General features: G+C 41.7%; 1 protein-coding gene across 1 annotated transcript in view; it reads right to left on the reverse strand.

Moving 5' to 3' along the window:
- Positions 1-5481: 5481 nt before the first annotated feature.
- LOC149452456 (protein mono-ADP-ribosyltransferase PARP15-like) overlaps positions 5482-26364 on the reverse strand; it is a 40756-nt gene continuing 19873 nt past the window's right edge. The window contains exons 6-13 of the mRNA XM_089689352.1: positions 25329-25449; positions 24380-24442; positions 20206-20382; positions 16298-16470; positions 13959-14004; positions 10554-10696; positions 8533-8707; positions 5482-6079 (exon numbers count right to left, since the gene is read on the reverse strand). Coding sequence (XP_089545478.1) covers positions 5790-6079; positions 8533-8707; positions 10554-10696; positions 13959-14004; positions 16298-16470; positions 20206-20382; positions 24380-24442; positions 25329-25449 — 1188 coding nt within the window. The 3' untranslated portion in view covers positions 5482-5789. The remainder of the gene's footprint in view (positions 6080-8532; positions 8708-10553; positions 10697-13958; positions 14005-16297; positions 16471-20205; positions 20383-24379; positions 24443-25328; positions 25450-26364) is intronic.

The raw sequence follows: 26364 nt of genomic DNA on the forward strand, positions 1-26364 counted from the left end.
GACTTTTGTGCAGCCTAGCTACATACAGGCCCCAAAAATCCAATGACCACCTCCAGGCTTTCAAAGGGCATATTTTCTCATATCATTTCCTCACTACCTATCACAGTTTCAGAAGCACCTGGACCTGAAGACCAGCAAAGAGCCGGGCCAGGTGAGGACATCACTGGATCCTGGGACAGGAAAGTGTTTTTTTGTTTTAAGTAAGTATCTACAGTATTTGTAGCTTCTAACTGTTACATTTTTGTTTACAGGGTGAAGCTCTTTAACTTTTTTTTCATTACATAAGGGACAAAAAGTCCCCTACGTAATGATTTTTGGTAACAGGTTCTCTTTAATGAGACACCCAAGGTCCACTGTGTTCCACTGAATGTAATATAATGCAGATTGCATTGTTATACATTCTTTCCCAGGTATGCTGGCCAGGGACACAGAAGTGACGTCAAACACATGGCTTTTAGGGTCATCAACAAGATCCCCTCTACCTGGGGTCATTTGCTTTGTTGGTCCCAGTCCTGAAGATGGGCAAGCGGAACCCAAGATACATGGCGGGGCATACACATGGTGGGCACCATTAGCGGGGGTGTGATCTGAACCAAACTTAAATAGGTATGGTTCTAATCACACGGTCAAAACCATCCCAAACATAGCAATAGGAATAATAACAAAGTATATGGAAAAAGTTCCAACTCAAGGCACATTGCTGACCTAACTGCCCCAATGCTGGGTGTGCTATATAGATCTCATTGCTTTTGGTTTCTGCTATTCTATGGGTCAAAGGCCAGATTGCACTATTTTCCCTCTCTCTGGCCCAGGACGGACCTCTAACTACATTCTCACTCCATTAAATATCCCTGGGGTCGGACCACCTTAAGCAGACGGAGCGTTTCATGCCAAGGAAGGCGAGACCATACTAAATGGCCAGTAACCTCCTGTTACAAGGGGGTCCAGTTCTTCCCTACTCCATCCAAAATTAAAAAAAAAAAAATCCTTGGACATACTTAAAATGTAAAAGTTTGGATTTCCTCTCTCTTTATGTTCTGCTGGCAATGGTTACTAGGACAAACAGACAAACAGAGTGGCTGAGTCTCCTGTGTTTCAGGGCACTGACCCCCCCCCCCCCTCATCAGGGCTACAGTAGAAACTAGAAAGCAAAAATGGAAATAATTGGAACAATCATGAAAGATTGTAGAATATAATATAAAAAAATATAATCCTAAAGGAAATCATACAGCCAAAATCAGTAACACCAAATCATGAGAAAATCCCAAACATACCATGAAGAACAATCATTGCATGTTTACTGTATCTCTGGCGAAGAGGAAGTGTTGGTGCCCCTGAAATGTGTTGGATGTTTTATTGTCATGAGCAAAAAACAAATATTAAAAGACTTTGGATTCTTAGATATTTGGTCTAGTGCTCCCATTAAACTTTCCATATATGGAGCCTAAACTTTGGGTCCCCTAGATAAAAGGCACTAATTATTGTTGAAAATGGCCTCACCAAGGCTACTGCCTACCAGGTGAACATGTGAAGTTGACTTTCTACAACCATGACCTAAGTACAATCCAGGACCTCCAATATACATGTTCCAGCAATAAAAACCTGAAAGAATTTAGTCCTTACCTAGTTTAAAGTAGAAAAACATTTTTGGGGTATACACTCACTTTAATATTACTGCAGTCAGATTCCACAAAGCCTCTCCCATGTGGGTGGATAGATTTTCTTCTTGGATCTTGTAAGTCTGCCATCAACCAAATTCAGAATTGCCTGGCATAGAAATCTGATTGGTGGCTATGAGGAACTTTTGTCTACTTACACACCAGGATTTCTGTATTTGACATCAAGGAGGCCACAATGGGTGGGAATACCTCTATTACATTACAAACTGGTCAGCCAAAGAGATCATCAGATTGCCAAAATAATTCTTTGGGGGTGATTGGCTCCCTATAGAAATGCATGGATGAAAAACCAAAGCCCTGAGCTGGTAGGTCATATCCCCTGCAGGTATCTCAAACCCTAGAGCCCAACTCCAGCCAACATGTCTGGAATGGCTTTTTTTTCTATCTGTGACCCTATTGTAAAATATCAGCTCATTTCCTGTGAGGACAGGAGGTGATGAGAAATCTCTGCAACAGGAACACACTTTTAGGACAGTGAAGAATTGTTTTGACATTTTTTGTATAGTGTGACAATTCTACCCCCCTTATTTTGTACTTTGGCCACAGGCACAAAATAATGAGAACAATAGACAATGGTAGGTAGCCACACTGCATGGTCACACAGATGGAACCAAGGACAACTGTGCAAAAATGTGGAACATATTCAGAGCTGGTTTTGTTTTCCCTTTTTCTGGTAACTGGAATGTCATAATTTTGCATAAATCATGAAAGGATAGCTAAAAACACTACATGGTTTTCCTTGCGTTATGACAATAGTTAGAAGCAAATTGCTCACTCTACACACTGTTACCCTATTCACACTTAGGGATATATTTATATAACAGGAAATGTGACTTTCACCAATCATTCACTTGTAGTGAATCAATCACTGTCACATAAAACACATGCAGCAATAAATTTCCCTGCAGTAAGTGTTTGATGAATGTCAGAATATTTGCTTTATATATACTGTATGCGCCTTGCTGTTCATTTTGGTATTACAGTATTTTCTTAAAAAGCATCATGATTTTATCTTGCTAGGAGAGGGCTCCCCCATGTGTCAAAAATGTAAATGCTGCACAAATTAGCTCCAATTCAAGCATTTGTAAACCAAGTCCACCTTTTGCAGGTAAAAATATAATGGTGTTTTTTCCAATTCACCTGGGGAAAGACCTGGCCACGGTTACCTTGTGCCACTATCTACCAGTCAAAGCAGCAGGGAGGCTTGGGGCTTCCTCACATTTTTAACATTACCAAATGGCCCAGCTAATCAAACTCCATGCAACTATTTAACCCCCATTGTGGGTTAGCATAGAGGCCTTGGAATGTGACCCAATAGCTATAACTAATCGTTTGCGGCTCCCACCACAAGCTCACAAAATCTTAACCAATCCTATCACTCTGCATTCCTTCACCTTATTGGACCACCTTAACTACCGGTACTTTAAAACTCAGCCTATTCTGACACTTCTCACTAAAAATCAGCATTTTTTTTGCTAGAAAATTACTTAGAACCCGCAAACATTATATATTTTGTTTAAAGCACAGGCCCTTGAAAACAAAAATGGTGGGTGTTGCAATTTTTTATGTCACTTGGTATTTGTGCAGTGGTTTTTCAAACACACATTTTTTGGAAAAAATACACTTAATGAATTTTAGTGCACACAAGTATAATATAATGACCCAATCTTTGGTAAAATATAAAAGATGATGTTACGCTGAGTAAATAGATACCAAACATGTCATGCTTTAAAATTGGCATGCCTAAATATTTACATGTAGGAGAGAAATTTCAGGATTTGCCCAGTGGGAAAGTTTTACCTCCAGTTTAATTTTCTGCATTATCTTCTTGAATTTGTCACAGTCGCAATGACATATCATAAAAGTGATGCAGATTGGAACTACATGAATCTGTCTTATGTGTCAGAACTCTTGCAATTCCTTCATGAATTTGGCACAAGATTTTTAAAGGGTCAATTCCACCAGAAAGATGTTTTAAATGCTTTACTGAATTACCCCTATAAACTCTAGCAATAGAGGACAAGGTCACCTATGGTCTCTATGACAAACAACTATTGGACCACCCTCCCCCATTAGAGAGATATAAAGAGTACTCTCAAGGGCCATAATATGCAACTAATGAAAGACAGCCAATCCCCTGCACATTTCCAGTCTAAATGGGGGAAGCATTCTGTAGGTTAGGCAAGGAGCAAAGAAAGCTTTCCCTGCCTAACACCACTTGCAGCATGGTCATCCATCATGAAGAATGCCTCCTCCCATTTTTTGCCTGCCTAGAAGTGAGCAGGATCCAGGCAAATGTACAGTCTACTGAATAGGTCTCCGTCACTGATGTCTTGTGGAACACTGGAACAGCTCAAATCTTGGCACATTGACTTCCAATCCTGTGAATGAAAGGTCAAAAATAAATTGGACTTTTGAGGAGCCCTCACATATTTATGACATCCGCTATCATTAAAATTTCTTATGCTTTTATTGATATTAATCTAAAACAAATTGACCATTAGATCCATAAAATGCATGACATTCTGTCCACAAATGGCCCATACACTATCATAAAGCAGTACATTTTACAACAGATAATATTATAACGTCACATTTTGCCATCCTCACCAACATCCTTCACCATTATACTAATATGTGTGTGTTCCATGGGGTATTTCCCAAAGTCTTACATGTTGGTAAAGTTGGGGGGTGGGCAATGGCAAATACACAATACAATTCTTGGGTTCAGAAGCCCCAGTTCTACAGGTTCTGTGAACAATAAGGAAAACTCTACCAATATCGCTTATGAATAACAGAAAGAAAGCATCAGTTGTACTGTCCTTCCAGGTCAAACTGGGTAGGATTCCACAAAACTTCAAAGTGAATGACAAACACAAATCTCCTGCAATTAAGAGTGGGCCCAAGGATAACAGTTGGCTACATTCTCATCCTGACTTTCTTGGATAAGTCTCGCCTTGCTGCCCTCATAAGACTGGGGATGTCTGGGAACACTGAAACCATAAAGCAAAACAGAGGGCGCACTGGCCCAGTGCATTATCCCTAAAACATACATTTTATTTCATATAAAGGTGGTAAGTATTATACTCACAAATTGACAAATGCATCAAAATCCCATCATATAGAAAAAGCAACATCCAGTCCCTGATTCATCATACCACATGACAGGACAAATTAGACATCCAACAGGCTAAAGCATTTCGTGGACCTCAAAACATGTTAGCCTATTGGATAGCCAATGGTTTTGTCATGCAATCTAATGAACCAAGGACTGGATGTTGCTGTTTCTATATGATGAGCTTTTGATGCATTTGTCAATTTCTGAGTACAATACTTACATATTTATATGAAATAAAAATTATGTTTTAAGGATAATGCACTGGGGCAATGCACCCTCTGTTTTGCTTTATGGTTTCAGTGTTCCTAGACTTCCCCAGTCTTATGAGGGCAGCAAGAGGAGACTTATCCAAGAAAGCCAGGATGAGAATGTAGCCAACTGTTATCATTAGGCCCACTCTCAAGTGCAGGATATTGCTTTATGGTTACAGGGATCCAAAAAAAGGATGAAGCAATCCCCCAACAAAAGGAAAGGCATTGGGTTTTAATAGTTCATAGCATGAGTAATTACCATTGGAGATCATATAATGACTATTGCATTTCCCTCCATCAGACAGAGCAGCATCTGCCTCAGTCCATTCCTGTGGCTTAAACACTATATTCTGGTAAAATCCTTAATCCTTTATAATTATTTTTGTTAATATTTGGATTAGCCCTTGCACTTTCCAATAAATTCTCAGGTGAGTCATGTCAAATGAGGTTTTCATTGCTGGTTTACAGATTGCATAGGCACTGATTCTACTTCAAAAGCTTCAAATTCACAGTAAACCCCTCCAGTCTAAAGCTTCTCTACATACAGTATAAACTGGAATCCATTATTTTAGTACAATACATGAAAAACTATTTAAAAACAATATGATAAATTAATACAGTATTTCTACATATGTGATCTTTGCCTTCAGCTGTCATAGATTTACTTCGAGTTCTGTTCAATTATTAATTTATGGGTAGTTAAAAAGAGAAGTAGTTTAGGCACTTAATAATCTACAGAGCTCAGGGTTGGAAAGTAATCAGGTATTCTGGATACGCATAGTCATCATGAAACACAACAAAATATGTTGTAGTTTGCATATTGTCCACAACAGAATCATAGCGCTGGTCTTTGGTCTGTGCATTGATATATGGCGGCTCATGGAGGGACTTGTCTCCTTTACAATATCTCCCAGTGATTACTGCAGCCTGGATGACACGCTTGTATCCATCCTGGTCTGGAGCTGAATATTTGTCATAGCAAGAGTAATCCGCCTTAACAGCAAAATATGTCCCATATCCACGAGCTGTACCTGATAGGTTTAGGGAAAAAACATAATTAATTAAAGTGTATGTGTATATAAATCCCAAATCTATTTTCAATATATCATGTAAGTCAGTTCATAACCTCTATAATTCATAAGGGCAAATATCCCTCACACCATTACACCATCACCACCAGCCTGAACCATTGATACAAGGATGGCAGGATGGCGAAAAACTCAAAATAATTAGGTCCATTAAATTATTTTTGTATTGGAGGCACTGTGATTTGATTGATTTAGCTGACTAAATTATTTGTTCAGACATTCCCCAACATTTTCTACAGTAACACAGCGCTGCTTCCTTATAGTGGAGCAAGATCACAAGGTGAAAATTAACAAAAAAAGCCTGAAAAAAGAAAACTAATACAGGTACTACATTTAAGAACCTGTAAGCTGCAACAAATAAGCTATCTGCCTGTCTTGTTAATAATTACATTGTTCTCTGAGAACTACAGGACCACACTCCTCTATGTTATGGACAACAGGAGAAGGGCAGGGTTCTATACTACTGTTATGCTTCAGTTGGCTTAATAAAGAAGGGTGAGTGAGTGTTGAAATTCTAGGACTAAAAGTGTGTTACTGGCAAAATGACCAGATGAAGGTAAGGGAAATGAAGCTTGAAATAACTGAATTTTAAGGACTGGTAAGCTGCAATATATTACATTTGCCCTGCCTGAATGGCAGCGGCAGGAATCTGCTGACTCCTACTGCTGTTTATGACAACTGTGAGTGACCAGCTCCAGCAACCGAGACCATGTCCATTATTGACAGGTGACTGGCAACCAAAGCTATCTGTGGCTGTTTGCGCAGCCAGTGATCATCTGCAGTGATTGCTGGCTGTGCCACGGATAGCTGCAGCCACTGGTGACATGTCATTAAACTGTACTGGCAAAACAGCAGCATGAATGAGCAGATTCCTGCTGCAGCCATTCGCCAAAAGCATGTATGAATGTAGTCTTCTGTATCCTTACTGCCCTATTGCCAGTCAGGTGTATTTACAGTATGTTGCATGCTTTAAGGTTGGTTCACATCATGCCCGCATCTGAATCACACAGGAATGAGTTGTGCATTCCTGTGCGATTCACATGTGGTTCTGTGCGGTGCGATTTCATCCCATTCATTTTGAATAAGCTGAAATCGCACAACACCAAAAGTACTGCCCTACTTTTTAAAACACACTGTAACCGGATTACATGGTAAAAAATACAAAGTGATCCTGTACAGGCAAATGCACTACATTTGTGACCTGTGTTTGGGATGTCGTTAACTCGCTTGCAGTTTCCTGTTCTTTGCCAAGCCTGGATATTGGGACAAGCTCTGGGCCTCTAGCAAGCATGCCAGTTATATACAAACTTGTAGAAGAACTGGGAATCACAGAGAGGAAACACTGCCCATCCATTGACAGGCCAAGCAGTGAAAAATTCTATCTCCATCCAAGATCTGTAACATATTATCAAAAAACAAAAGGGGGTGGGGATCCATCCTCTCCTCTTGTTCTAGTGACAGTTGTCACTGGTGTAGAAAGTGATGGGAAATCCAAAATAGACAGTGCATGGAAGAAGATTTTTGAAGCTGGGTAAGCAGAGCCTGATAGGGACTAAAAGACACTAATCACTCATCAGGTCCACTCCCTTTGTGATTGACAGCAGGCAGAGGGTGGCTCTATAGCCAACTGATAGCCAACTATCTGCTACAGAGTTAGTCCACTGCCTGCTGTCAATCACAAGGAGAGAGAGACCTGAAAAGGAACCAGTTACATAGTTAATCTGGCTGAAAAAGGACAAAAGTTTATCCAGTTCAACCATAAAAAAAACCCCAAAAAAACAAGTTATAACCCTATACCCACAGTTGTTCCAGAGGAAGGCAAAAAAAAACCCCAGCAAGGCATGATCCAATTTGCTCCTGCAGGGGAAAAAATTCCCATGAGAGGCAATCGGATATTCCCTGGATCAACCAGTGCCTCTTCTTCCCCATCCGGTTCCTCCCACTGTCACCATCACTGGTTGCTAGGAGGCTGTCAGCAGTGACAGTGTGCTTGACAACCGGAGTGAGGAGTAGAAGAAGTAGCGGCAGCAAACATGCCGCCCTGCTACACACTCTGCCTGTCTCTGTTTATCAAGTTAGAGTTGGTCTTATTTACCTCCAGTTTTGTTACCTACAAACCAGAGGTAATTGTTTTTAACTTTAGTGCAGTAATAGCACCAGTTTGTAAAATTGTAAAATTGGCACTATTAAGATTAACCTGAATCTGTCAAAGATTGCTGTAAAGCTATCAAAATTGGCAGCAGAGTTTTTTTTTAAATCCAGCTCAGGACGTTTTGAAGGGCCACACTGCCAGAAAATGGAGCCACTGTTTTATTGGATTCCCCTGATAGTTTGCTTTCTAGTTTTACATGGTCCTAGGCAACTCCTGGTTTGAGTACAAGAAACTGTCTGCTTACCATTTTTACCACAATAAATCCGATTGAAACCTCCGTGGGTAATATTATGGATGTTTTCAAGAGCTGTACCATGGAACAAGTGCCGTACATTTTCCACTTTAGGATTGTTTTGGTCCACCGTCTGCTTGTTTAGTGAGAAACTCTGCCACAGTTTCTTGTTCTGAATTCTGGTTATCTATAAAGGTATCAGTATAATTATTACATTACTAAATGGTAAAGTCCAACTCAAATATTTGTCTAGTTAGATCAGAGAAGGCTATGAACCTCCATAAAACTTTATTGTTGTCAGTAATTTCATTGGAGAAAATTACCCATGCCTGCCCTAGTGACACCCGTACAAGAAACAAGGGAAATGGGTGTCACAGGGACATGGTTTTAAAGCTTGGGTGTTTTTTCCTTAATGAATTCCTCTAACTTTCCCTCTTCCCCCCCCCTCTAAATATTTGAGCCTGTTGGCTATCCAGCGCTGTCCTTGTTCCACTTCTTCTGTCCCCTCTCTTTCTTCTAACAGAGACTCAGACAGCAGCAAAAGCAATTGTATACAAGTATAAAAAGTGAGCGCTTAAAATTGAGCCACTGTACACCGAAAGGTACCAACAACCTCCAAAGACCAAATATGATAAATAAAGGTGCAGCGCTAAAAACCACATCAGAGTAATAAATAATTAAATATCAATAAAATTGCTAGTGATAGCAACCAAAACTCTCAATAAAGATGTATAGCAAGAAGTAACAATATTGCAAATGTATATTTCCAATATAAAAAAAAATATTAAAGTGACAGAAGTGCAAACGCACATCCAAGATGGTGACTACAAGTGATAAGGTGATAATCTATATATAATGTGAAGCTCTTATTCAACTGATCCACTGTGCATCTTCTGGTGATGAAATATGTGAATTACACACTCACCAGATGCATTATTCCATCATGCATTTGAGAAAATATCACATCTCAATGGATCAGCTGGGTCCTCCTATGGACTCCTCTATCCTGCTAAGGACTTCCCTCTGGTTCATCAATGGGATGCCGCACCTCTCAGCTCTTCTCTAACTGGGCTCTGTGGGTGGTAGGCTCAACAAGAGCCGAAAGAAAGGATGCCAAAATGGTGTGATATCATTTCAACAGGGGATATTTATTGATCGGCAGCTTGTGAAGGTAAAGAGGACAGTGTTCCGGCCGCGAACCCCCGCACAGCAATCCTTCCCCTGTAGCCGAGTCGAGTCCCCTGTTGAAACGATATCACATCATTTTGGCATCCTTTCTTGGTAAAAGGTCAATGACAAGGTAAAAGGTAAATCACAGCGGCCTTTTATCATGCGATCAGCTGTGTTCAATGACACAGATTATCACAGAGTAAATACAGTTGGCACTGTCACAGTGTGCGAAAAAATTGCCGATAACCAGCAAGTGTCACAGAGGACATCTGCACTGATCAGGGCACTAATTGTCAGTGCCCTGATGATCAATGCAGCCACAAAAGTGCCCATCAGTGCCATCCAGCAGTGCCACCCATCAGTCCCCTTCAGGTTGACCCATCAGTACCCATCAGTGCAGCCCATCAGTGATGCCAGTCAGTGCTGTCAGTCAGTGCTGCCTGTCAGTGCTCATCTGTCCTGCCTGTAAGTGCAGCATCATCAGTGCCTCCTCATCAATTTCCACCAGTGCCGCCTTATCAGTGCAGTCTATAAGTGCCCATCAGTGCTCATCAGTGCTCCCTATCAGTGCAGCCTCATCAACGCACATCAGTGAAGAAGAAAATTTACCTGTTTGGAGAATGTTATAATAGAAACAAAGATAAACTTTTTTTTCCCCTTTTTTGTTGCCCTTTTTTTTCGTTTATAGTGCAGAAAAATAAAAAAAACCCCGTGGCAATTAAATACCACCAAAAGAAAGCTCTATTTGTGTGAAAATATTGATATTCCATACGGGTACAGTGTTGCATGTAGGCAAGTGGTTAAAAGGTCATTTGGAGGTGTGAATTTTTGGTTACCTGCACAAAATAATCAAAATACTTTACCTGCACAACTGTAAAAAAACGACCTGAAGTTAGCAGAAAATTACTTTCGACTTTTTTGTATTCTGCCGATGAACTGTCCAGAGATATTTCCTCATATTGGTTTATCCCAGGGTGTGTCCAGGTTACTGGATAGGGAATTATCACTGTTGGGGGAAAAAATACAAATTGGAATAATCAGCATTTGGCCTCATGCACACTAGGCTCTTCTGAATGGTTTGTCCTGACAGGAGAAAAGCAGCGTTAAAAACGCGCCTAAAGCCGCATTTTTCAAACGAGTTTAGACGCATTCAGGTGCATCGAGCGTTTGTGCAGTCATTCATTTCATTGGCCAGAATATTAATTTATTCTAACCATTGAAATTAATGAATGCTCAGGCACTAAAAATGGCATGTTTACAAGCATTTAGGCATGTCTGGCGTTTTTCTGCTCAAATGCTCTTCTCCAGAACACTATTTTTGTGCTTTCAAAATTCTGTCCCTAAACACCCCTGTGTCTAAATACCTGTAAAAGCTTATGTGTGCATGGACACCTAGGCTAACATAGAGGGGCATTTAGGGGCAGAAAGACAATAGCAAACGTCAGTAAAATGGGCATTTGACAGCTGTGGTGTGCATGAGGCTTTACATCTTGCATGATTTGCAGATAGTGAAGATGAATTCCAGGCATGTACAAAAAACAGTTATGCATTCAAAAGGAAAATCTTTACATTCATTTTAGAACTAGCATAAGTACCTGAAACTGCATTCATATCAGCCTCCAGTAATCCCCTGCACAGGAGACTGGCAGGAGGAGGGGCAGCACTCTGAACCAAGGACGGACTGACAACTCATGGGGCCCCGGCAATAGGGGATCATGGGGCCCCTGTGTCCTCACCCACACCCAAAAAAGCCTATGAAAAAGCCAATGAAAGGTACTCATGGGGCCCCCTACTGACTCCGGGCCCTCGGGCAGTGCCCGAGTGCTCGAATGGTCAGTCCGCCCCTGCTGTGAACCAATTAGGGCTCTACTGCTTTGCACAGTGTTTTCAGTCACAGTGGGACTACACTTACAGGAAGGGAAAGCAGAGTGCTGAATCAACAGTGTGCTGTTGCCCCTTCATAGTCAAGTCACAGGCGACAGCCAGGATGTATTGCTTCAAAGTGTATTGCTCTCTACAAAAGAAGCTTCTTAAAACTTCCATGGCTGGCTGTGAGTCCTAATTTTTCTGTCTTCAAGCACTACTGTGGCTGTCAAAAACTTCAGAATTTAACGTGTGGGTGGGGCTTATAGGCTGGTGCCTGTTAGGTTATTGTCTGTGCCTATAGGGTTAATGAATGTTAATAAAGGGGTTAATGTTAATGCTGTGTCAACCTTTTTTGTGCAGTTGTGCTTCCTATAGAAGGGGCTATATATAACAGGAAGGGGTTGGGCTAGTGAGGTTGGTGGTCGTGGGCGGCAGAAGGACCACACACACACACACTCACACACGTGGAACTAAAGTGCTGCACCAGAAGTGGGGAAACTCATTGATGGGACTCTCGAAGTGAATGTCTAATGAACATGCTTTACTACCATTTGTTAGGGTAGAGACCACTCTAGACTGACTCGATCAGTCACTGGTCATAAGGTGGGTGATATCTTGGGCGAGTAGGAAGAGATGCCTTACAGAGATTTATTCCCAATTTGAGGATGGTGGTGGTGAGCCCTCTTGGGGCTCAGGCTGCTTCCTCTGGGCACGGCCTTATGGTCGTTTCTGTATGTAGACTTGGAAAGTGAAGGAAAAAAAAAGGAGTGCCCGGTGTCCAATGAGTTGCAAGTTGGATGGTATGTGAGAAGATGTTTATTGGGAATAGCAATACAATAAGTACATCAAGCCAACACGTTTCTGGGGAAAAGGGACTCCCCCTTCTTCAGGGCAGAGGGATGACTCTCAGAGTGTCAGAGGTATTTGCAGAGGCAGCAACCTTCATGATAACCTTTTGAGTGATGGAGAGTAAAAGGAAGGAAAAGCAGCCATTTCAGGAGATGAGACATTGGTAGTTGATGATGAAGGTTCTGTTGGAATGTTGGATTGGTGACTGTATGGTCTATTAAGCAGCAGGATCCCTATGTTAGGGTCCGCTACATAACAGTACCTTCCTAGAGACTGGGTCTGGACCACAACTGTGAGACCTTGTGAAGCATACAGCAGCTTCCCCTCATGGCTTTGGGCTGAAGCAAGTAAATTGTAAAGTGTGTAAAAAATTATTGGATAAAAATCAATATTCAGTGCTTTTTCCCTCAAAATTACTCTGTAGTTAGCACCACTGGTAGGTGCAAATTCATTGGGGTAAATTAAAACTGGCGCACTTAGAATTTGGTGCAGCTGTCCATGACAAAGCCGTACAGATGTGCAGAATTTATAGGTGGCATTGTGCTCAAGATGTACCCTTTAAACAGGCCCCCTTGGATGATATAAAGTAGCCTCTTGAAAGGGTGCTGTGCTGGAGATACAGGTCTTATGAGTGCATCAGACCAGATGCAGGCTGGTACAGGGTACCCCAAACTCATAGCAGTCTACAGGGGTTTTCTGGACTGTCCCTATAATGTCCCTACTCATCAGGAACCTTTCCCTGCACTAGGTCTATTTTTTCCTCGCCAGCGTGTGCACTGTCCTTGCCTAGGTACTTCCCACATTGCAGGCATGAAAGACTGACCCAGCATAAGCAATAAAAAGTATCTCTGGGTTCAAAATGAATGCCCAAATTTTTGGAGAACTCCATTCCTCTTTAAGGTCCCCCTAGCACTAGGGTTGCACCGATACTGGTATCATTGCCGATACTAACCATTTGCAGGAGTATCGGTACTCTTGCAAATGCTCTGATTCCTGAAAGCGATACCTTCAGACTCGGTTCTTTCAGGTGTTAGCAGGATTGCCTGCTGACAGCCGAAATGTAAGTTAAAAAAAAAAACAATTTTTTACACAGTGCAAAGGATTAACCCCTTTTTGGTGAGTGCAGCGCTCATCGAATGCAACCTATTTAAGTGAATAGGGCTGCTAGTGTGGGGATCAAGGAGTTAAAGCAGGCAGTGAGGAGGCGATATAATGCATCCTTACAGCCTGGCAGATGCCCTCTGAAGATAAATCCGAATGTGGATTGTTCTTCAGAGAGCACCACTTGTGTGAATAAACTCCTATTGGCAGCACAGTACACCACAACACAGATTATTTACAGTTGTGTATTATGGAATGTTGTTGCACATGCATACTTGTTTATACTGTCCGTGTGTTCTGGAATGCCATTTAAAATGAATAGCAATGCAACACTTGTATAAGATTCCTTAGTGCATTGAGGCAATGCCAGTGAAAATGTCCTAAAGGTGAACATTTATAATTTTTCAACCTTATTTGCCACTTTAGTAACTCCCCATCTGTTTCACAAATACCTTGTGCGTTAATTGCCCTTACAATATTTTCTTCTCGTTGCTGCTCCTGGAAAAGAAAAAGAAAACTTGACTTCATCATGTCAACAGTTTCACTATAAGGAAAGTAGAGTGTATTGTTAGGGAGCACATATTTCCAGTGATTATTGTAGTCATTTCTTTCAAATAACTATATTTAGTTTTCACATTTTTATATACCAGCTGTTCCACCATCGTTCTAGTGTTGCATTTGATATACAAGTTTTTTTAATCTCCCTCTAGTGGTTATCATTAAAAGAGAAGTATGGCCAAAGCTTTTTTGGCCATATCTGTGCACTTACTTTTGCACTCCTGTGACCTAAAATCAGGTGACAGTGAGCTAAAGCCTGCTGGTGGCAGAAGTCACAGAGCTAATCCAAGCTCTGAAAGGATCCCGACAATTTTGACAGGATCCACCCAGATGCCTTATTCACAGCTGGCTCTGGCTCTCGGTGTGTGGCTGAGAGATAAAGCTAGCTGAGCCTTCTTTTGCCTGGTACTCCAGTAAGCACTGGAGGATAAAAACAGAGAGCGGTGACTGACAGTCACCGCTCTCTGCTCAAAGCTGACCAAGAAATGAGCTTTCAGCATCCATGTGATCTCTCACCCAGTTATTGGGCTTAGAGCTGGTGACAGCTGCAATATTAGACTGAGGCTGCAGCATGGAGGTGAGTATGAAGGCTTTTTTTTTTATTATCCCAAACCCCTTTATAGCTGATCTGTAGGTGAAATCAAAAAGTTACTGTTACAATGGGGCTTCTTCCCCACCGCAAGGGCTAAATGCTCATTTTTGTCTGGGGGGGGGCATAAGCAGCGGTTTTACGTACCTTATCTTTCTCTCCCCTGGCAGCTGGCACTCTCCCTTTCCCTCCAATACTCTAGGTTGTAGAAAGGCCCTTGTCCCATTACTGTTGGTCTTCAATGCTCTGTGCTCTGCTGTGCTCTCTCCTTGAAGCAGAACTAACCCCCCCCCCCTGTCTTTTACAGCCAGGAAGTTGCCATGTTAGCTTCACTGTGATCTGCAGTTGCATGTGCAGCACATGTGAACGGTATGACACCAGCTAATTGATAGCTTGACAGTTCAGTTGAGAGCACAGGCAACTGTGACATGTGTCATTCAAAGCGTGCCTTGAATGTAACTATTTTGAGTAATGAGACCCATATACAAAAATTTGGAGTGCCAAAACTTTCCCTGCAATAAAAGCACAGATCGGGTGCTAATGTTCAAACAGGCTCATCAAGGCTAGCTGAAACAGATCGGAATACAGAAAGCGGAAACTTCGCACACTGGAACTCAGCCACTATATAGAGAAGTAAAGACACAGTTCAGCCTGAACTCCTCCTGGCTATGCTTCTGTGATATGTTTTGCCCCGCCTATGGGGCTTAATCATAGAGGTGTTCTCTAATCTGCTTTGGAAAATTTGGGGGGGGGGGGTTTAGTATTTAGAAGGGTTTAGTTCTGCTTAGAAAAAACTAATAAAATGCATGTGACATTAGTGGCAAGAGTCAATCCTATATTAAGTCATCAAAAAATGTATAAAGATTAAAAGATTAAGTTCCCCTTTTCAAGAAAATAGCTTCCAAAGACAGAGCAAGGGTCCTCCTCTGTAGCATGCTTGTGGGGGCAAGCTTTGCTACTCAAGCTGTGACACATTTTGCTTTGATGTATTAAAAGGTAGTTGTCAAGGCTCAAGGTTTTTTACCTTCATGTATTCTCTGCATGAAGGTAAAAAATCTTCTGTGTGCAGCAGCCCCCCTAATTCTAACTCGAGCCCCATCTTGATCCAGCAATGTGCACAAGAGCAGCAGCTCTCTGGGGTCTCTCCCTCCTCATTGGCTGAGACAGCAGCAGGAGCCATGGGCTCCCACTACTGTCAATCAGAGCCAGTGAGCCGATGAGGAGAGAGCAGGGGAAGGGTAGAGCTGTGATCTGTGTATGAACGGACAGACAGAGCAATGGGTTCATGAGTGAGCCTGCTCGGGTGACCTTATAGCAAGCTGCTTGCTCAGGGGCACCGGTAGGAGGGAGGGGCCAGGAGCGCCCTCGGGGGACCCAAGAAGAGGAGGATTGGGGCTGCTCTGTGCAAAACCACTGCACAGAGCAGGTAAGCATAACATGTTTGTTATAAAAAAACAAAACAAAACAACAAAACAGCCTTTAATATAACTTCAACTTATTTAAATGAAAAGTTACATTGGAATTTAACCTGAATTCTCAAACATGTATATCTAAAAACATGAAAAACACTACTGTTCCAATTTATATAACTTTACTGTGTATAAGAATAAAAAGAATAAAATTATAACATGACACCATGTATACCTGCATTTCAGCACATTGCTCCTGAAAAACCTTCAGGAAGACTTTGTAAATGCTCTCTTGAATAACAACTATACAGATTGTTTCCAAGGTGGGGATTAATATTTCTGATAAATGTTTTAATGTGCTCTTGAGAATGGCCTTAATCGATTCTTCTGGATCAATCCGATTTACGCCTGCAAAACAAAAAATGGTATTTTCCACCATCAATGAAAATTTCACTCTGCTTTTCAAACCATTTGTAACCACACTGCCACATTTCACTAGGACTCAAAGCTGCTGCCTAAAATTTCAAGATTTTTTTCTTTTGAACAGCTTACATGGTCAGGTGAGCAGATCAGAAAAGAACAAAACAGGGTGCACTCTCCTTGTGCATTACCGTGATAATGTGAAATTTATTTAAAAAAGCAAAAACATACTCAAAAGCCAAAAAGGTCATAAAAACTGGGACAAGAAGTCAAAGGATGCCAGTTGTGGACAGCATGGGTTCTCGGGTAAAGTGCTAATGCATTTTGGGAGTTGAACTCCCTTCCTCAGAGCAATAGATGAAAGCTTTCCTCTATTTCATCTATTGGCTTTCATCTATTGGAACAGGAAAAGAGAGGTAATCTTCCATTGGGGACACTAGTTCTGGAGTTGTTAGGTGTTCTAGTGACAACTGTATGTTAGGATATCCTATTACTTATCCTATCCAATTAACCTGACAAAGTTTTTAATCCTTCCACACTCTATCCATTAATGACAAAAAGGTTTTGGCTGTAGCACATTTTAACTAAAAGGCAGTGGCAAAACTACTGCCATAGAAGCCAGTTGCTCTGGGCCAGGGACAGATGGGGGCCCAGTCTTGACCAGGAGGCTGAGCTGTCCCTTGGGACAGACAGAAACACTCACCACTGCGTTGCAGTCACATGACCACTTAGAGAAAGACTGTTAAGGCTCCATGCATACGGGGCGTTTTATTAATGCTGATAACGTTAGCTGTGTAAAGTCGTGTTAAAAATGTGAGATTTTCAGTGTTTTTTAGCATTTTTGCATTAGCATTTAGCGGCGTTTTGCCACGTTTTTTCCACGTTTGTGTTTTTTTGTGGTTTATTTTGACCCCCCCCATTTTTTTTTTTTTTTTTGCTCAAAAAAAAGTCCAAAACCGCCGGTTTGCCATGTTTTACCGCGTTTTTCAGCATTAGAGCATTTTTACAGTTAATAAAACTCTAGAAACCCACTAGTCCTGGTTTTTTGTTTCCATCAAAAAAACTCACCTGCCAAAAAACGCTGATTACAGTCTATGTGTGAATGGACACATAGGATAACATGCTGGGGTTTTTACTGACTGTGGAAAAAAAACCCAAAAGCCAAAGACTGCTGCTGTAAAAACATCCAGTGTGCATGAGGACTAAAAGTCCATTGATATTTTTTAGAAATCGCATGCAGCAAATTTAAAGCCAGTGAGTAGACAACGTGCTAAATTCACCTTTTGGGAAAAATAATAAATACACATATTTTTGCAGGAAAAAAAAATAGCATTTATTATTTTTTTTCCTCAGGAGTCTGCAATGTCAGGCTTCTGCAGACAAGCCCTGCAACTTTTGGCCTGTACATTCGATAAGGCCTGACTGTTTACAAGCTGCAGGACTTGTAAACAGTCAGGGGAGAAGATCCCCTGCCCACTGTCACAGAAGGGGGGGATCAGGGGTGCGGGGACAGGTCTGGAGCATGTTACACCTGAATTATGGGAGTAATGTGCAACATGCTCTGAAAAGTGAACTTAGCCTTTAAAGGTGGATTATTTTGTAGCCTTTCCTTCCATTTTAATGATTAAACCCCCCAGATTTAGTGGTAATAGTGTGCACAGTTATACCCCCCCGCCGGCATCTCAAGTGTGGGCACCAGGCTGTGGCGGCTCGCGGCATCACAGCCGGGTGCCCACTGCGCATGCACGAGTCTCGCTGCACATCCTGATTGGTCCAGCAGTCTTCTGGGATCTGTGAAAGTTCCCAGGAGACTTCAGGAGGAAGGAGTGGGCCGAACTTCGGGCTCACTTTGCCGCTGCAAACTGAGCTGGAAGTGGGAGCGGGTACCTGTCAAAACCAGGTAACCGATCTCCCCCAAAAGGTGCCAAGTATGACAGTGAAGGTGGGGAGGAGGCAAACAAGCACTTTTGGGTGGAACTTTGCTTTGATATTAACCCTTTTGAGCTGCTAGTACCTGTAAATCGTTTCTGCCCTCTGAGTTAATTACCTGTAGGAGGGGCTATAGTCTTCTCTGGATTCTTCTGCTGACAATGTGGTCAGGATCTGCCCCCCCCCCGTTGCAGGCAGAATGATCTGAGCACACACAGCCTTCGGTGAAGCAGCTCTGAAATGTATTGAACACAGTAAATGCTCGGTACACCTTGCCATGTGTTCATTTATAAAGCAGAAAGACACAGTGAACAGGTAGCTGATGTGTACCATGTCTTCCCTTCTGAATGAACACTGTGGGATGTGTAGAGAGCATTTCCTGTGTTCATTCAGGGAAACGCTGAACATGAGAAGTGCCCCTCCCTGCTCACCATACTGATAACCCAATCACCCCCCTTCCCTAGAAATAGCTGGAGAAGAGGCCGACACAGGCTTTGAAAGCTGCTGAGTGGTAGGGAGGGGATCAGAGGACACGAGGAACCCAAAGCCCACAAAGGGGGTGGCGGAGGCTTGCAGTGGGGACAAGATACCTGCAGGCAAAGTGCAGCCCAGAACATAAGACCACCATAGCTGCTGGAGATGAAGGAACTACACGGCTTTTCGCGTGACTCCCATTCTGAGTTGTAGCATGCTGACATTTTGCCATGGAAATGGAGGCACGCCAAAAGAGTGCCCGCTCCAGCTAGCAAATTGAGTGTGTGCCTGTTTGCAATGAAAGGGAGGGACTGAACGAGGGGGTAGATTGCCGGAGTTGTATCCACCCATGCTAAACTTCCAAACCGAGAGGGGACCATTCTTGGTTCCTTCCTAACAGTTCAAGTGCCTGTACTGCACAAACTAAAGGCGTTAGGAAAGAAAGAAATGTTATAGAAGCATGAGGATAACATGTCCAACTTATTTGTGCTATCCCACACTTTTCCTTTAATAGATGATAGCCCTTACAGGCTTTCAATTTAAAATAATCATGAGTTATGGCCCTTGAATCATTGCTTTCACTCTCATGGTTATACAATACACTTGTGGTACAGTTGCTGTTTGGGACCTACAGTATGTGCACAGTGGCATTTATGTGTATTTGTGGGGTAGAGATGGGGGTGCTTTTAATTTTTTAAATAATTTTTTTCATTGTATTATCATTTTTTATGTTTTTTTTTTTAATTACATTTTACTTTTATTGCTATCACAAGGAGGATATCATGTCCCCTATGTGATAGCATGCACAGGTGAAAAGTTATCTTTATGGAGACATAAAGGAGTCTAATAGACCCCAGATGTCTCCGTTGCTCTCCAGTGCAGCAAATCAAGCATGGATCATGCTTGATTAGCTTTATCCTAGAGGAATGACAGCTATGAACCTGGAAGTGATGTAATACACATCACTTCTAGGTTCATTAGATGTTCCCAGATCACCTCCTGCTCTCAAAGTTACCGGGGGTGGGCAGTCTTTCTCACAACTGTAAATGTGATCTGGCGGCTCTAGAGCTGCCCAGATCACTTTTACGTAACAGACAGACAATTGCCAAAAAAATTACACCAAGCTGGAAAAAAATTACCCCAAAATTACATCATGAGCTTGTTTTAAGAATTTCAAGTCCAGGGCGTTTTGAAGTGGCCTAAGGATGTGAAGTGGTTACATAAGGTACAGTACAAAAACACTGTTTATGTCTGTTAAACTGGTGTAGAAGTTCCAACATTTGTTTTGAATGCTTTTATAAATGACCTCATTATTTATACCTGTTCCAATTGCTGCAACAGCAACACTTTTGTACTGATTCCAGTGACATGCTTGGAGGATTCTATCCACTGATGGTTCAAATGCAGGAACAGTGCCGGGTCCAATAATATGCATGATATTTTTAGCTTTGGTGTTCCCACCAATAGTTATGACAACTTCACCTCCTTTCAGTACACCTGGATGAACAAAAGACATTAAAGTAATGGTAAGACCAAATGAACAGATAAATCATATGAGCCCCCACTCTGTGCTAACTAGTGAGAAAGACCCAAAATGAGAAAAAAAAAAAAAAAAAAAATATATATATATATATAGTGTGAAAGCTGCTGCAATAACAACCCCTCAAATAAGCACATTGAGATAGCCAGACCACTATTTCTTCAGAGCAACAAAAGGGGAGATGCATGGGTGACACATTTGGAGGAAAATCAGAAGGTGCACACACTGGGGGTTATTTACTAAAATTGGAGAATGCTAAATCTGGTGCAACTATACATAGAAACCAATCCGCTTCCAGCTGAAGCTGAAATTAGAAGCTGATTGGCTACCATGCACAGCTACACCAGATTCTGAGTTTTAGTAAATCTACCCCGCTGTGTGATTCTGAAGCTCTGAGGAGGATATGCTGCATGGCTTGGTCTGGCTCACCCATCTATTCATGATTTCATGCTGTTTGGGCCCGAATTGACATATTTTGGGCAACTTAAGTTGGTGAGTGTAAGTTCTTAAAGAAGAGCTCCAATCATAACTTGGGATAAAAACAAAATCTGACCCCTTACAAGTCGGTGCATCTACTTTGGCAACTGTTCTATGTGTTTGTGCAATATCTACCTGCAACAAATAAGAATAAAATTTCCTCCCAACTTTCTGGTGGTGGCCATTGTTAGTGTGGGCATGAGAAGCTGGCATACCCAGCATGCACATCCTGTTTCATGCCTGCGCAGTAAAGACACTGTGCAGTACACATTCTTACCACAGCTATGACAGCGCTGGCGGAAGTTCCCGCCCTGTTGTTATGGTAACCTGACATCAACAGGGAACCCCTGGCAGTGAATCCTATTCTCTATTATGGTGCCTGTAATTGCGTCATTTCCGCTTTGGAAATAACGTGATGCCAGAAACAGAGGATGCTCATTGGCTCCTGGGATTGATAACACAGATATCCCAGGAGTCAACGGAAATCCTGGATGACATAGGTCGCCGCGGTGGAGGAGATGGAAAGTGGCAGCACTTTTAAAATAAAAAAAGGTATTTTTTAATAAATACAGTAAAAGGCAATATCCATACAGTAAGTGCAGAGGTATCAGCAATTTATTTGGGCAAAGTTGTTCAAGAAGGTGAAGCTCTGCTTTAAGTTGGTGGTGGGCTGCACTGTTTGGATCACGTCACAGTGGTGAATACAATCATGGGAAGTTGGACTGATGATTATACTTAAAGAGTTAAAGATTATGCGGATAAAGTTTGACTACATGGACACTTTGTGATATATTGTTTACAATGGAACAGTTGCATAGTATACAGTAATTTGTGGATTTATACACTGAATAGTTTTTGGGATATTTTAATGTACTGATATCTCTCAATTTATTTATTTTTGCGCATGTGTAAAAGATATTGTGGTATTATTCTATCCTAGAATTAGAATATTGACAGTACAGGGTGTAGATGTATTCACTGAGGGGTATATGCTGACACTTCTTCATCCATTTATTTGCTTGGTTTGCATTTTGTTTGCTTTATTATACACTTTTTTGTTTTTGATATTCTTTGTTGTTTAATCCCATTTAGTGATTAGCACCGTATGAATATTGGATAGCCTTATATATTGTATATCATCAAATGAAGAGATAATCTATCCAGTGGGTATATAGATAACTTTTCCCTGGAGCTTAGTGAATGAGGTGACATTCTGCTGACATCCATCATCCAATCATCTGCAAGCAAAAATGTTGCTTTTTTAATTTTCCTTTCACATGATTAGGTATTCTTTGCAAAGTAAAATTTCACTGCATTCACTAAGTTCACATTCACAAATTCCCTTGCAGAATGAACACTCAATTTGCCCTTTGTGAATCAACCCCAAAGAGTCTCTTGTAAAAAAAAAAAAAATGTCTTCCTCTTAGCAATTGTATGCAGTGCAGTGTACACTCCCAGCTGTGAGATGCTGGAAATGGATGCTGGCATCAGGGAGGATGTAACTCTGTGAATGTAATGTGCACATTACATAATAGGTGGTCACCCAATGGTGGAAGAGGAGTAATGTGGGACCCAGAAGAAGCTTGGACCTGTAGCACCCTCCTAGTTAGGATGCTGGTAGGACTAGGTAAATGTAGGGGTTTTGTTTACTCCTCTGTAGCTAGTGAAGTAGAATGTGAATGTTTTTGGCTGTTTGGGGTTCTGTTGGTTGCAGGCTCAACTGCTCCCTCCTGCTCTAGTAGGTCCTAGAATATAGTGGGTTGGGAGAGGCAGGCCCTGAGCTGAATATTTATATAGCCTCCTCCCATCCCTGGTCAGAAAGGATGACCCACAAAGGGGTAAGAGGTGTATAAATAGTCTGGGGCCTAGAACAGCAGGTCCCTTGTCCTGGTGGAGAGAGACCCAGCCTGCAGGGGCTGTTTGCCCTCCTGGACTACGTAGCTGAAGACAACAGGAGGTTCATCGAGGTCCCAGCTCAAGGAGAGCTTTTGTTAAAGCTGCTGAGAACAGTCCAGAAAAATTCTGCTGAGGATCGGGTCTGGAGGCTCACGGTACAGGGTCTGGCAGGTACCAGAAAGAGGCATTCCTTTGTACACAGGGACACAGTGAGTAGTGGTCTTAGAGCTATCCTAGAGAGACGGCTGCTGTCTGACTTTAGAGGGACTGTTCCATAGTTGCTGGCTTAGGGCTGCTTCCAAAGAGGAAGTCCCTAAGGCTTCATGTACACAAGCCTACCCTGACCGCCGGCCACCGCCAGCGAAAATGCAAATCGTGGCAAAAACGCGGTACCGCGGTTGCCACGTTTTACTGCCTTTTTGCAGCTTTTGGTGTTTTCCCGTGGTTTAACCTCACCTAAACGCGGCAGCTCCTAAACTCTGCTAAATGCCTATGTGTACATGGACACATAGGCTTTTATGGAGTAGAGTTTAGGAGTTTTGGCAAAAAAATGCCAAAAGTTCCTAAACTCAAGTTTAGCAGCTGCTCAGGTACATGAAGCCTTAGGCTGAATGTTTACTACCTTCTATTACAAGAGATTCATTCTAAAGAGTATAGTTACTACCAGAGAGTGTCCTCTGTTTGCACTGGATTTGGAGTATTCCAAGGTTCACTATGTATCCTATCCAAGTTCTTCAAGCAAAAAATCCATCAAAGACACTTTCTGCCTAGTTATCGCATGAAGAGACTAAGAAGCTGCTGTGTTCCTGGCTACTGTGCATCCAATAGGCAATAGAACCTGGGGCAAACAGTGGGACCCATCAGGGGTTTGTGCGCTACTAGTTGGTAAAAGTACATAATGCATAAACTTTTTATACATATTTGCAAATGACCATAAGAACACCTCTGCCACCACTAAGCTGACCTAAGTTCCACTTTAAAGTGGAGCTCCAGTGCCCATAACAAATTTTTTAAAAAGCTCTCCCATTATTATTTCATATTTCCCATTAATAATTGAATAAAGATATATATGTGATATCCTTCTCTTTAGTTGATAAAAAGTAATATTTTACCACACTCTAGAAAGCAGGCAGGCGCCATGAAGAATGTGGGCATCTGCAGCCCGCAGGTCTATATTTCCGGGATTAGTTGCTGCTGGCTATCCCAGCATGCACCTCCTGATCTCGCGCCTGCGCAGTAATGACACTATGCAGTGCACTTCATTCCTAACTACTGTAGGATTCACAAGGACTCCTGGGATAGAAGACCCGATATCCTAGAAGACCTTGCAAATCGCCTTATTACATCATCGCCTAGGCGGCAGGGACCGGAAGCGCTGCCTTTACCCACTATATAAAGATATTTACAAACTTTAAAAAATATATATATATATATATATATATATATATATATACAAATCCAACAGTATAACAAAAGGGCATTGCTAATAGAGGAAAAAATGGGTGGAACTCCGCTTTAAAAACACTTTTTTAGGTTTGAAAAAGGTACACTACAGCAATAGGAATATAGCAAATAACATACCAATATTCTTGCATTCTTCCTCAACTGCTTTCCCAGCGGCAGCCAGTATTGCTCCAGAAACACCTGCAAACAGATGAGAAATATGCCTTAAAAGACAGACTCCAGCCTAAATGAAAAGCAACTTGTAAAGATCTATTAAAATCACTGAATCCAACTAACTGTCATTTGTACCTACCTAAATTATACAGAAAAGCAGCTAATACGCAGTTCTGGTCCTGCAACATTCAGTTGTTCATGTTCCCCATCCCCTCTTGTTACATTTTAATCCTGATCACAGCCTTCTCTCATCCAGCACATGCTGAGGAGAAGGAAAGGCCATGCACAGGAACTAAAACTCAAATTCCAGCAAGTGTAAGTGCCAGTTGGAGACTCAAGGACACTATAAAAAGGAGTTTGGCTATTTCAAAAGTAAACAGTAGTCAGCTGGCACACAATCTATGCAACCCAAAGCATCACTCTTCTATTAGGCAAGAATTGGACTAAAAAATGAATGGACCTTATTCACTGCACTTTTTATTGGGTATTCACTTATATTCATTCATTTTTGAGTCCACCGTTTGTCTTTTTATATAACATACAATAAATAGCAGACATATTTTTTTTTATCCGAGCTTACTTGCTTTCGAATAGGAAAAGAAAGGGACAATAAATACCCCCCCCCCCCCTTTTTGTTATAGGATTGTGGCAGGGAAATAAGGTTTCAAGTCCCCCCACTGTAAAAATACAGTAGGGGAACATTCTAGAAGGTCAGAAGGGTTTTTAGTCCCCCCACTAGTGTGAGGAGGAGAAAAGAAACGTTAAAAGCTTCAAGTTCCCCCATGATATACCAGTATAATGAGGAAGCTTCTAGGAAAAAAATATACAGTATATTTGTAAATATTCCCATTGGAAGGAAAAAATTACTTAGGTTACATTACAGGCTCTCACTTTCCAATAATATAAGATTTACCAGATTTCTGATCCAGGGTCCGGTTTGCTAGGTTCACAATACAATCCACAGCTTGAGTAGTGATGTCACCTTTAATTAGCTCTATTGTTTTCCCAAAGGCAGTGAAGTGAGAGTAGTTGATCTAAACAGACAGAAGATAACATTTTACACAAAGAAAGCAAAAGCCAAATTCAAGTCTCAGTCAACATACATACAGTCATGGCCGAAATTGTTGGCACCCTTGATATTTTTCCTGAAAATCAAGTATTTCACACAAAAAAGGTATTGCATTAACACATGTTTTGCTATACACATGTTTATTCCCTTTGTATGTATTGGAACAAATATAAAACAGAGGCAGAAAAGCAAATATGACATAATGTCACACAAAACCCCAAAAATGGGCTGGACAAAAGTATTGGCACCCTTAACTTAATATTTGGTTGCACACCCTTTGGAAAACATAACTGAAATCAGTCGCTTCCTATAACCATCAATAAGCTTCTGACACCTCTCACCCGGAATTTTGGACCACTCTTCCTTTGCAAACAGCTCCAGGTCTCTCTTATTGGAAGGACACCTTTTCCCAACAGCAATTTTAAGATCTCTCCACAGGTGTTCAATGGGATTTAGATCTGGGCTCATTGCTGGCCACTTCAGAACTCTCCAGCGCTTCTTTGCCATCCATTTCTGAGTGCTTTTTGACGTATGTTTGGGGTCATTGTCCTGCTGGAAGACCCAGGATCTTGGACGCAAACCCAGCTTTCTGACACTGGGCCCTACAGTGCGACCCAAAATCCTTTGGTAATCCTCAGATTTCATGATGCCTTGCACACAGTCAAGGCACCCAGTGCCAGAGGCAGCAAAACAACCCCAAAACATCATTGAACCTCCACCATATTTTACCGTAGGTACTGTGTTTTGTTCTTTGTAGGCCTCATTCCGTTTTCGGTAAACAGTAGAATGATGTGCTTTACCGAAAAGCTCTATCTTGGTCTCATCTGTCCACAAGACGTTTTCCCAGAAGGCTTTTGGCTTACTCAAGTACATTTTGGCA

This window comes from Staurois parvus, unplaced genomic scaffold (assembly GCF_062004578.1).
Source record: "Staurois parvus isolate SC_StPar_1 unplaced genomic scaffold, SC_StPar_1.0 ptg000471l, whole genome shotgun sequence".
NCBI classification, from domain to species: domain Eukaryota; kingdom Metazoa; phylum Chordata; class Amphibia; order Anura; family Ranidae; genus Staurois; species Staurois parvus.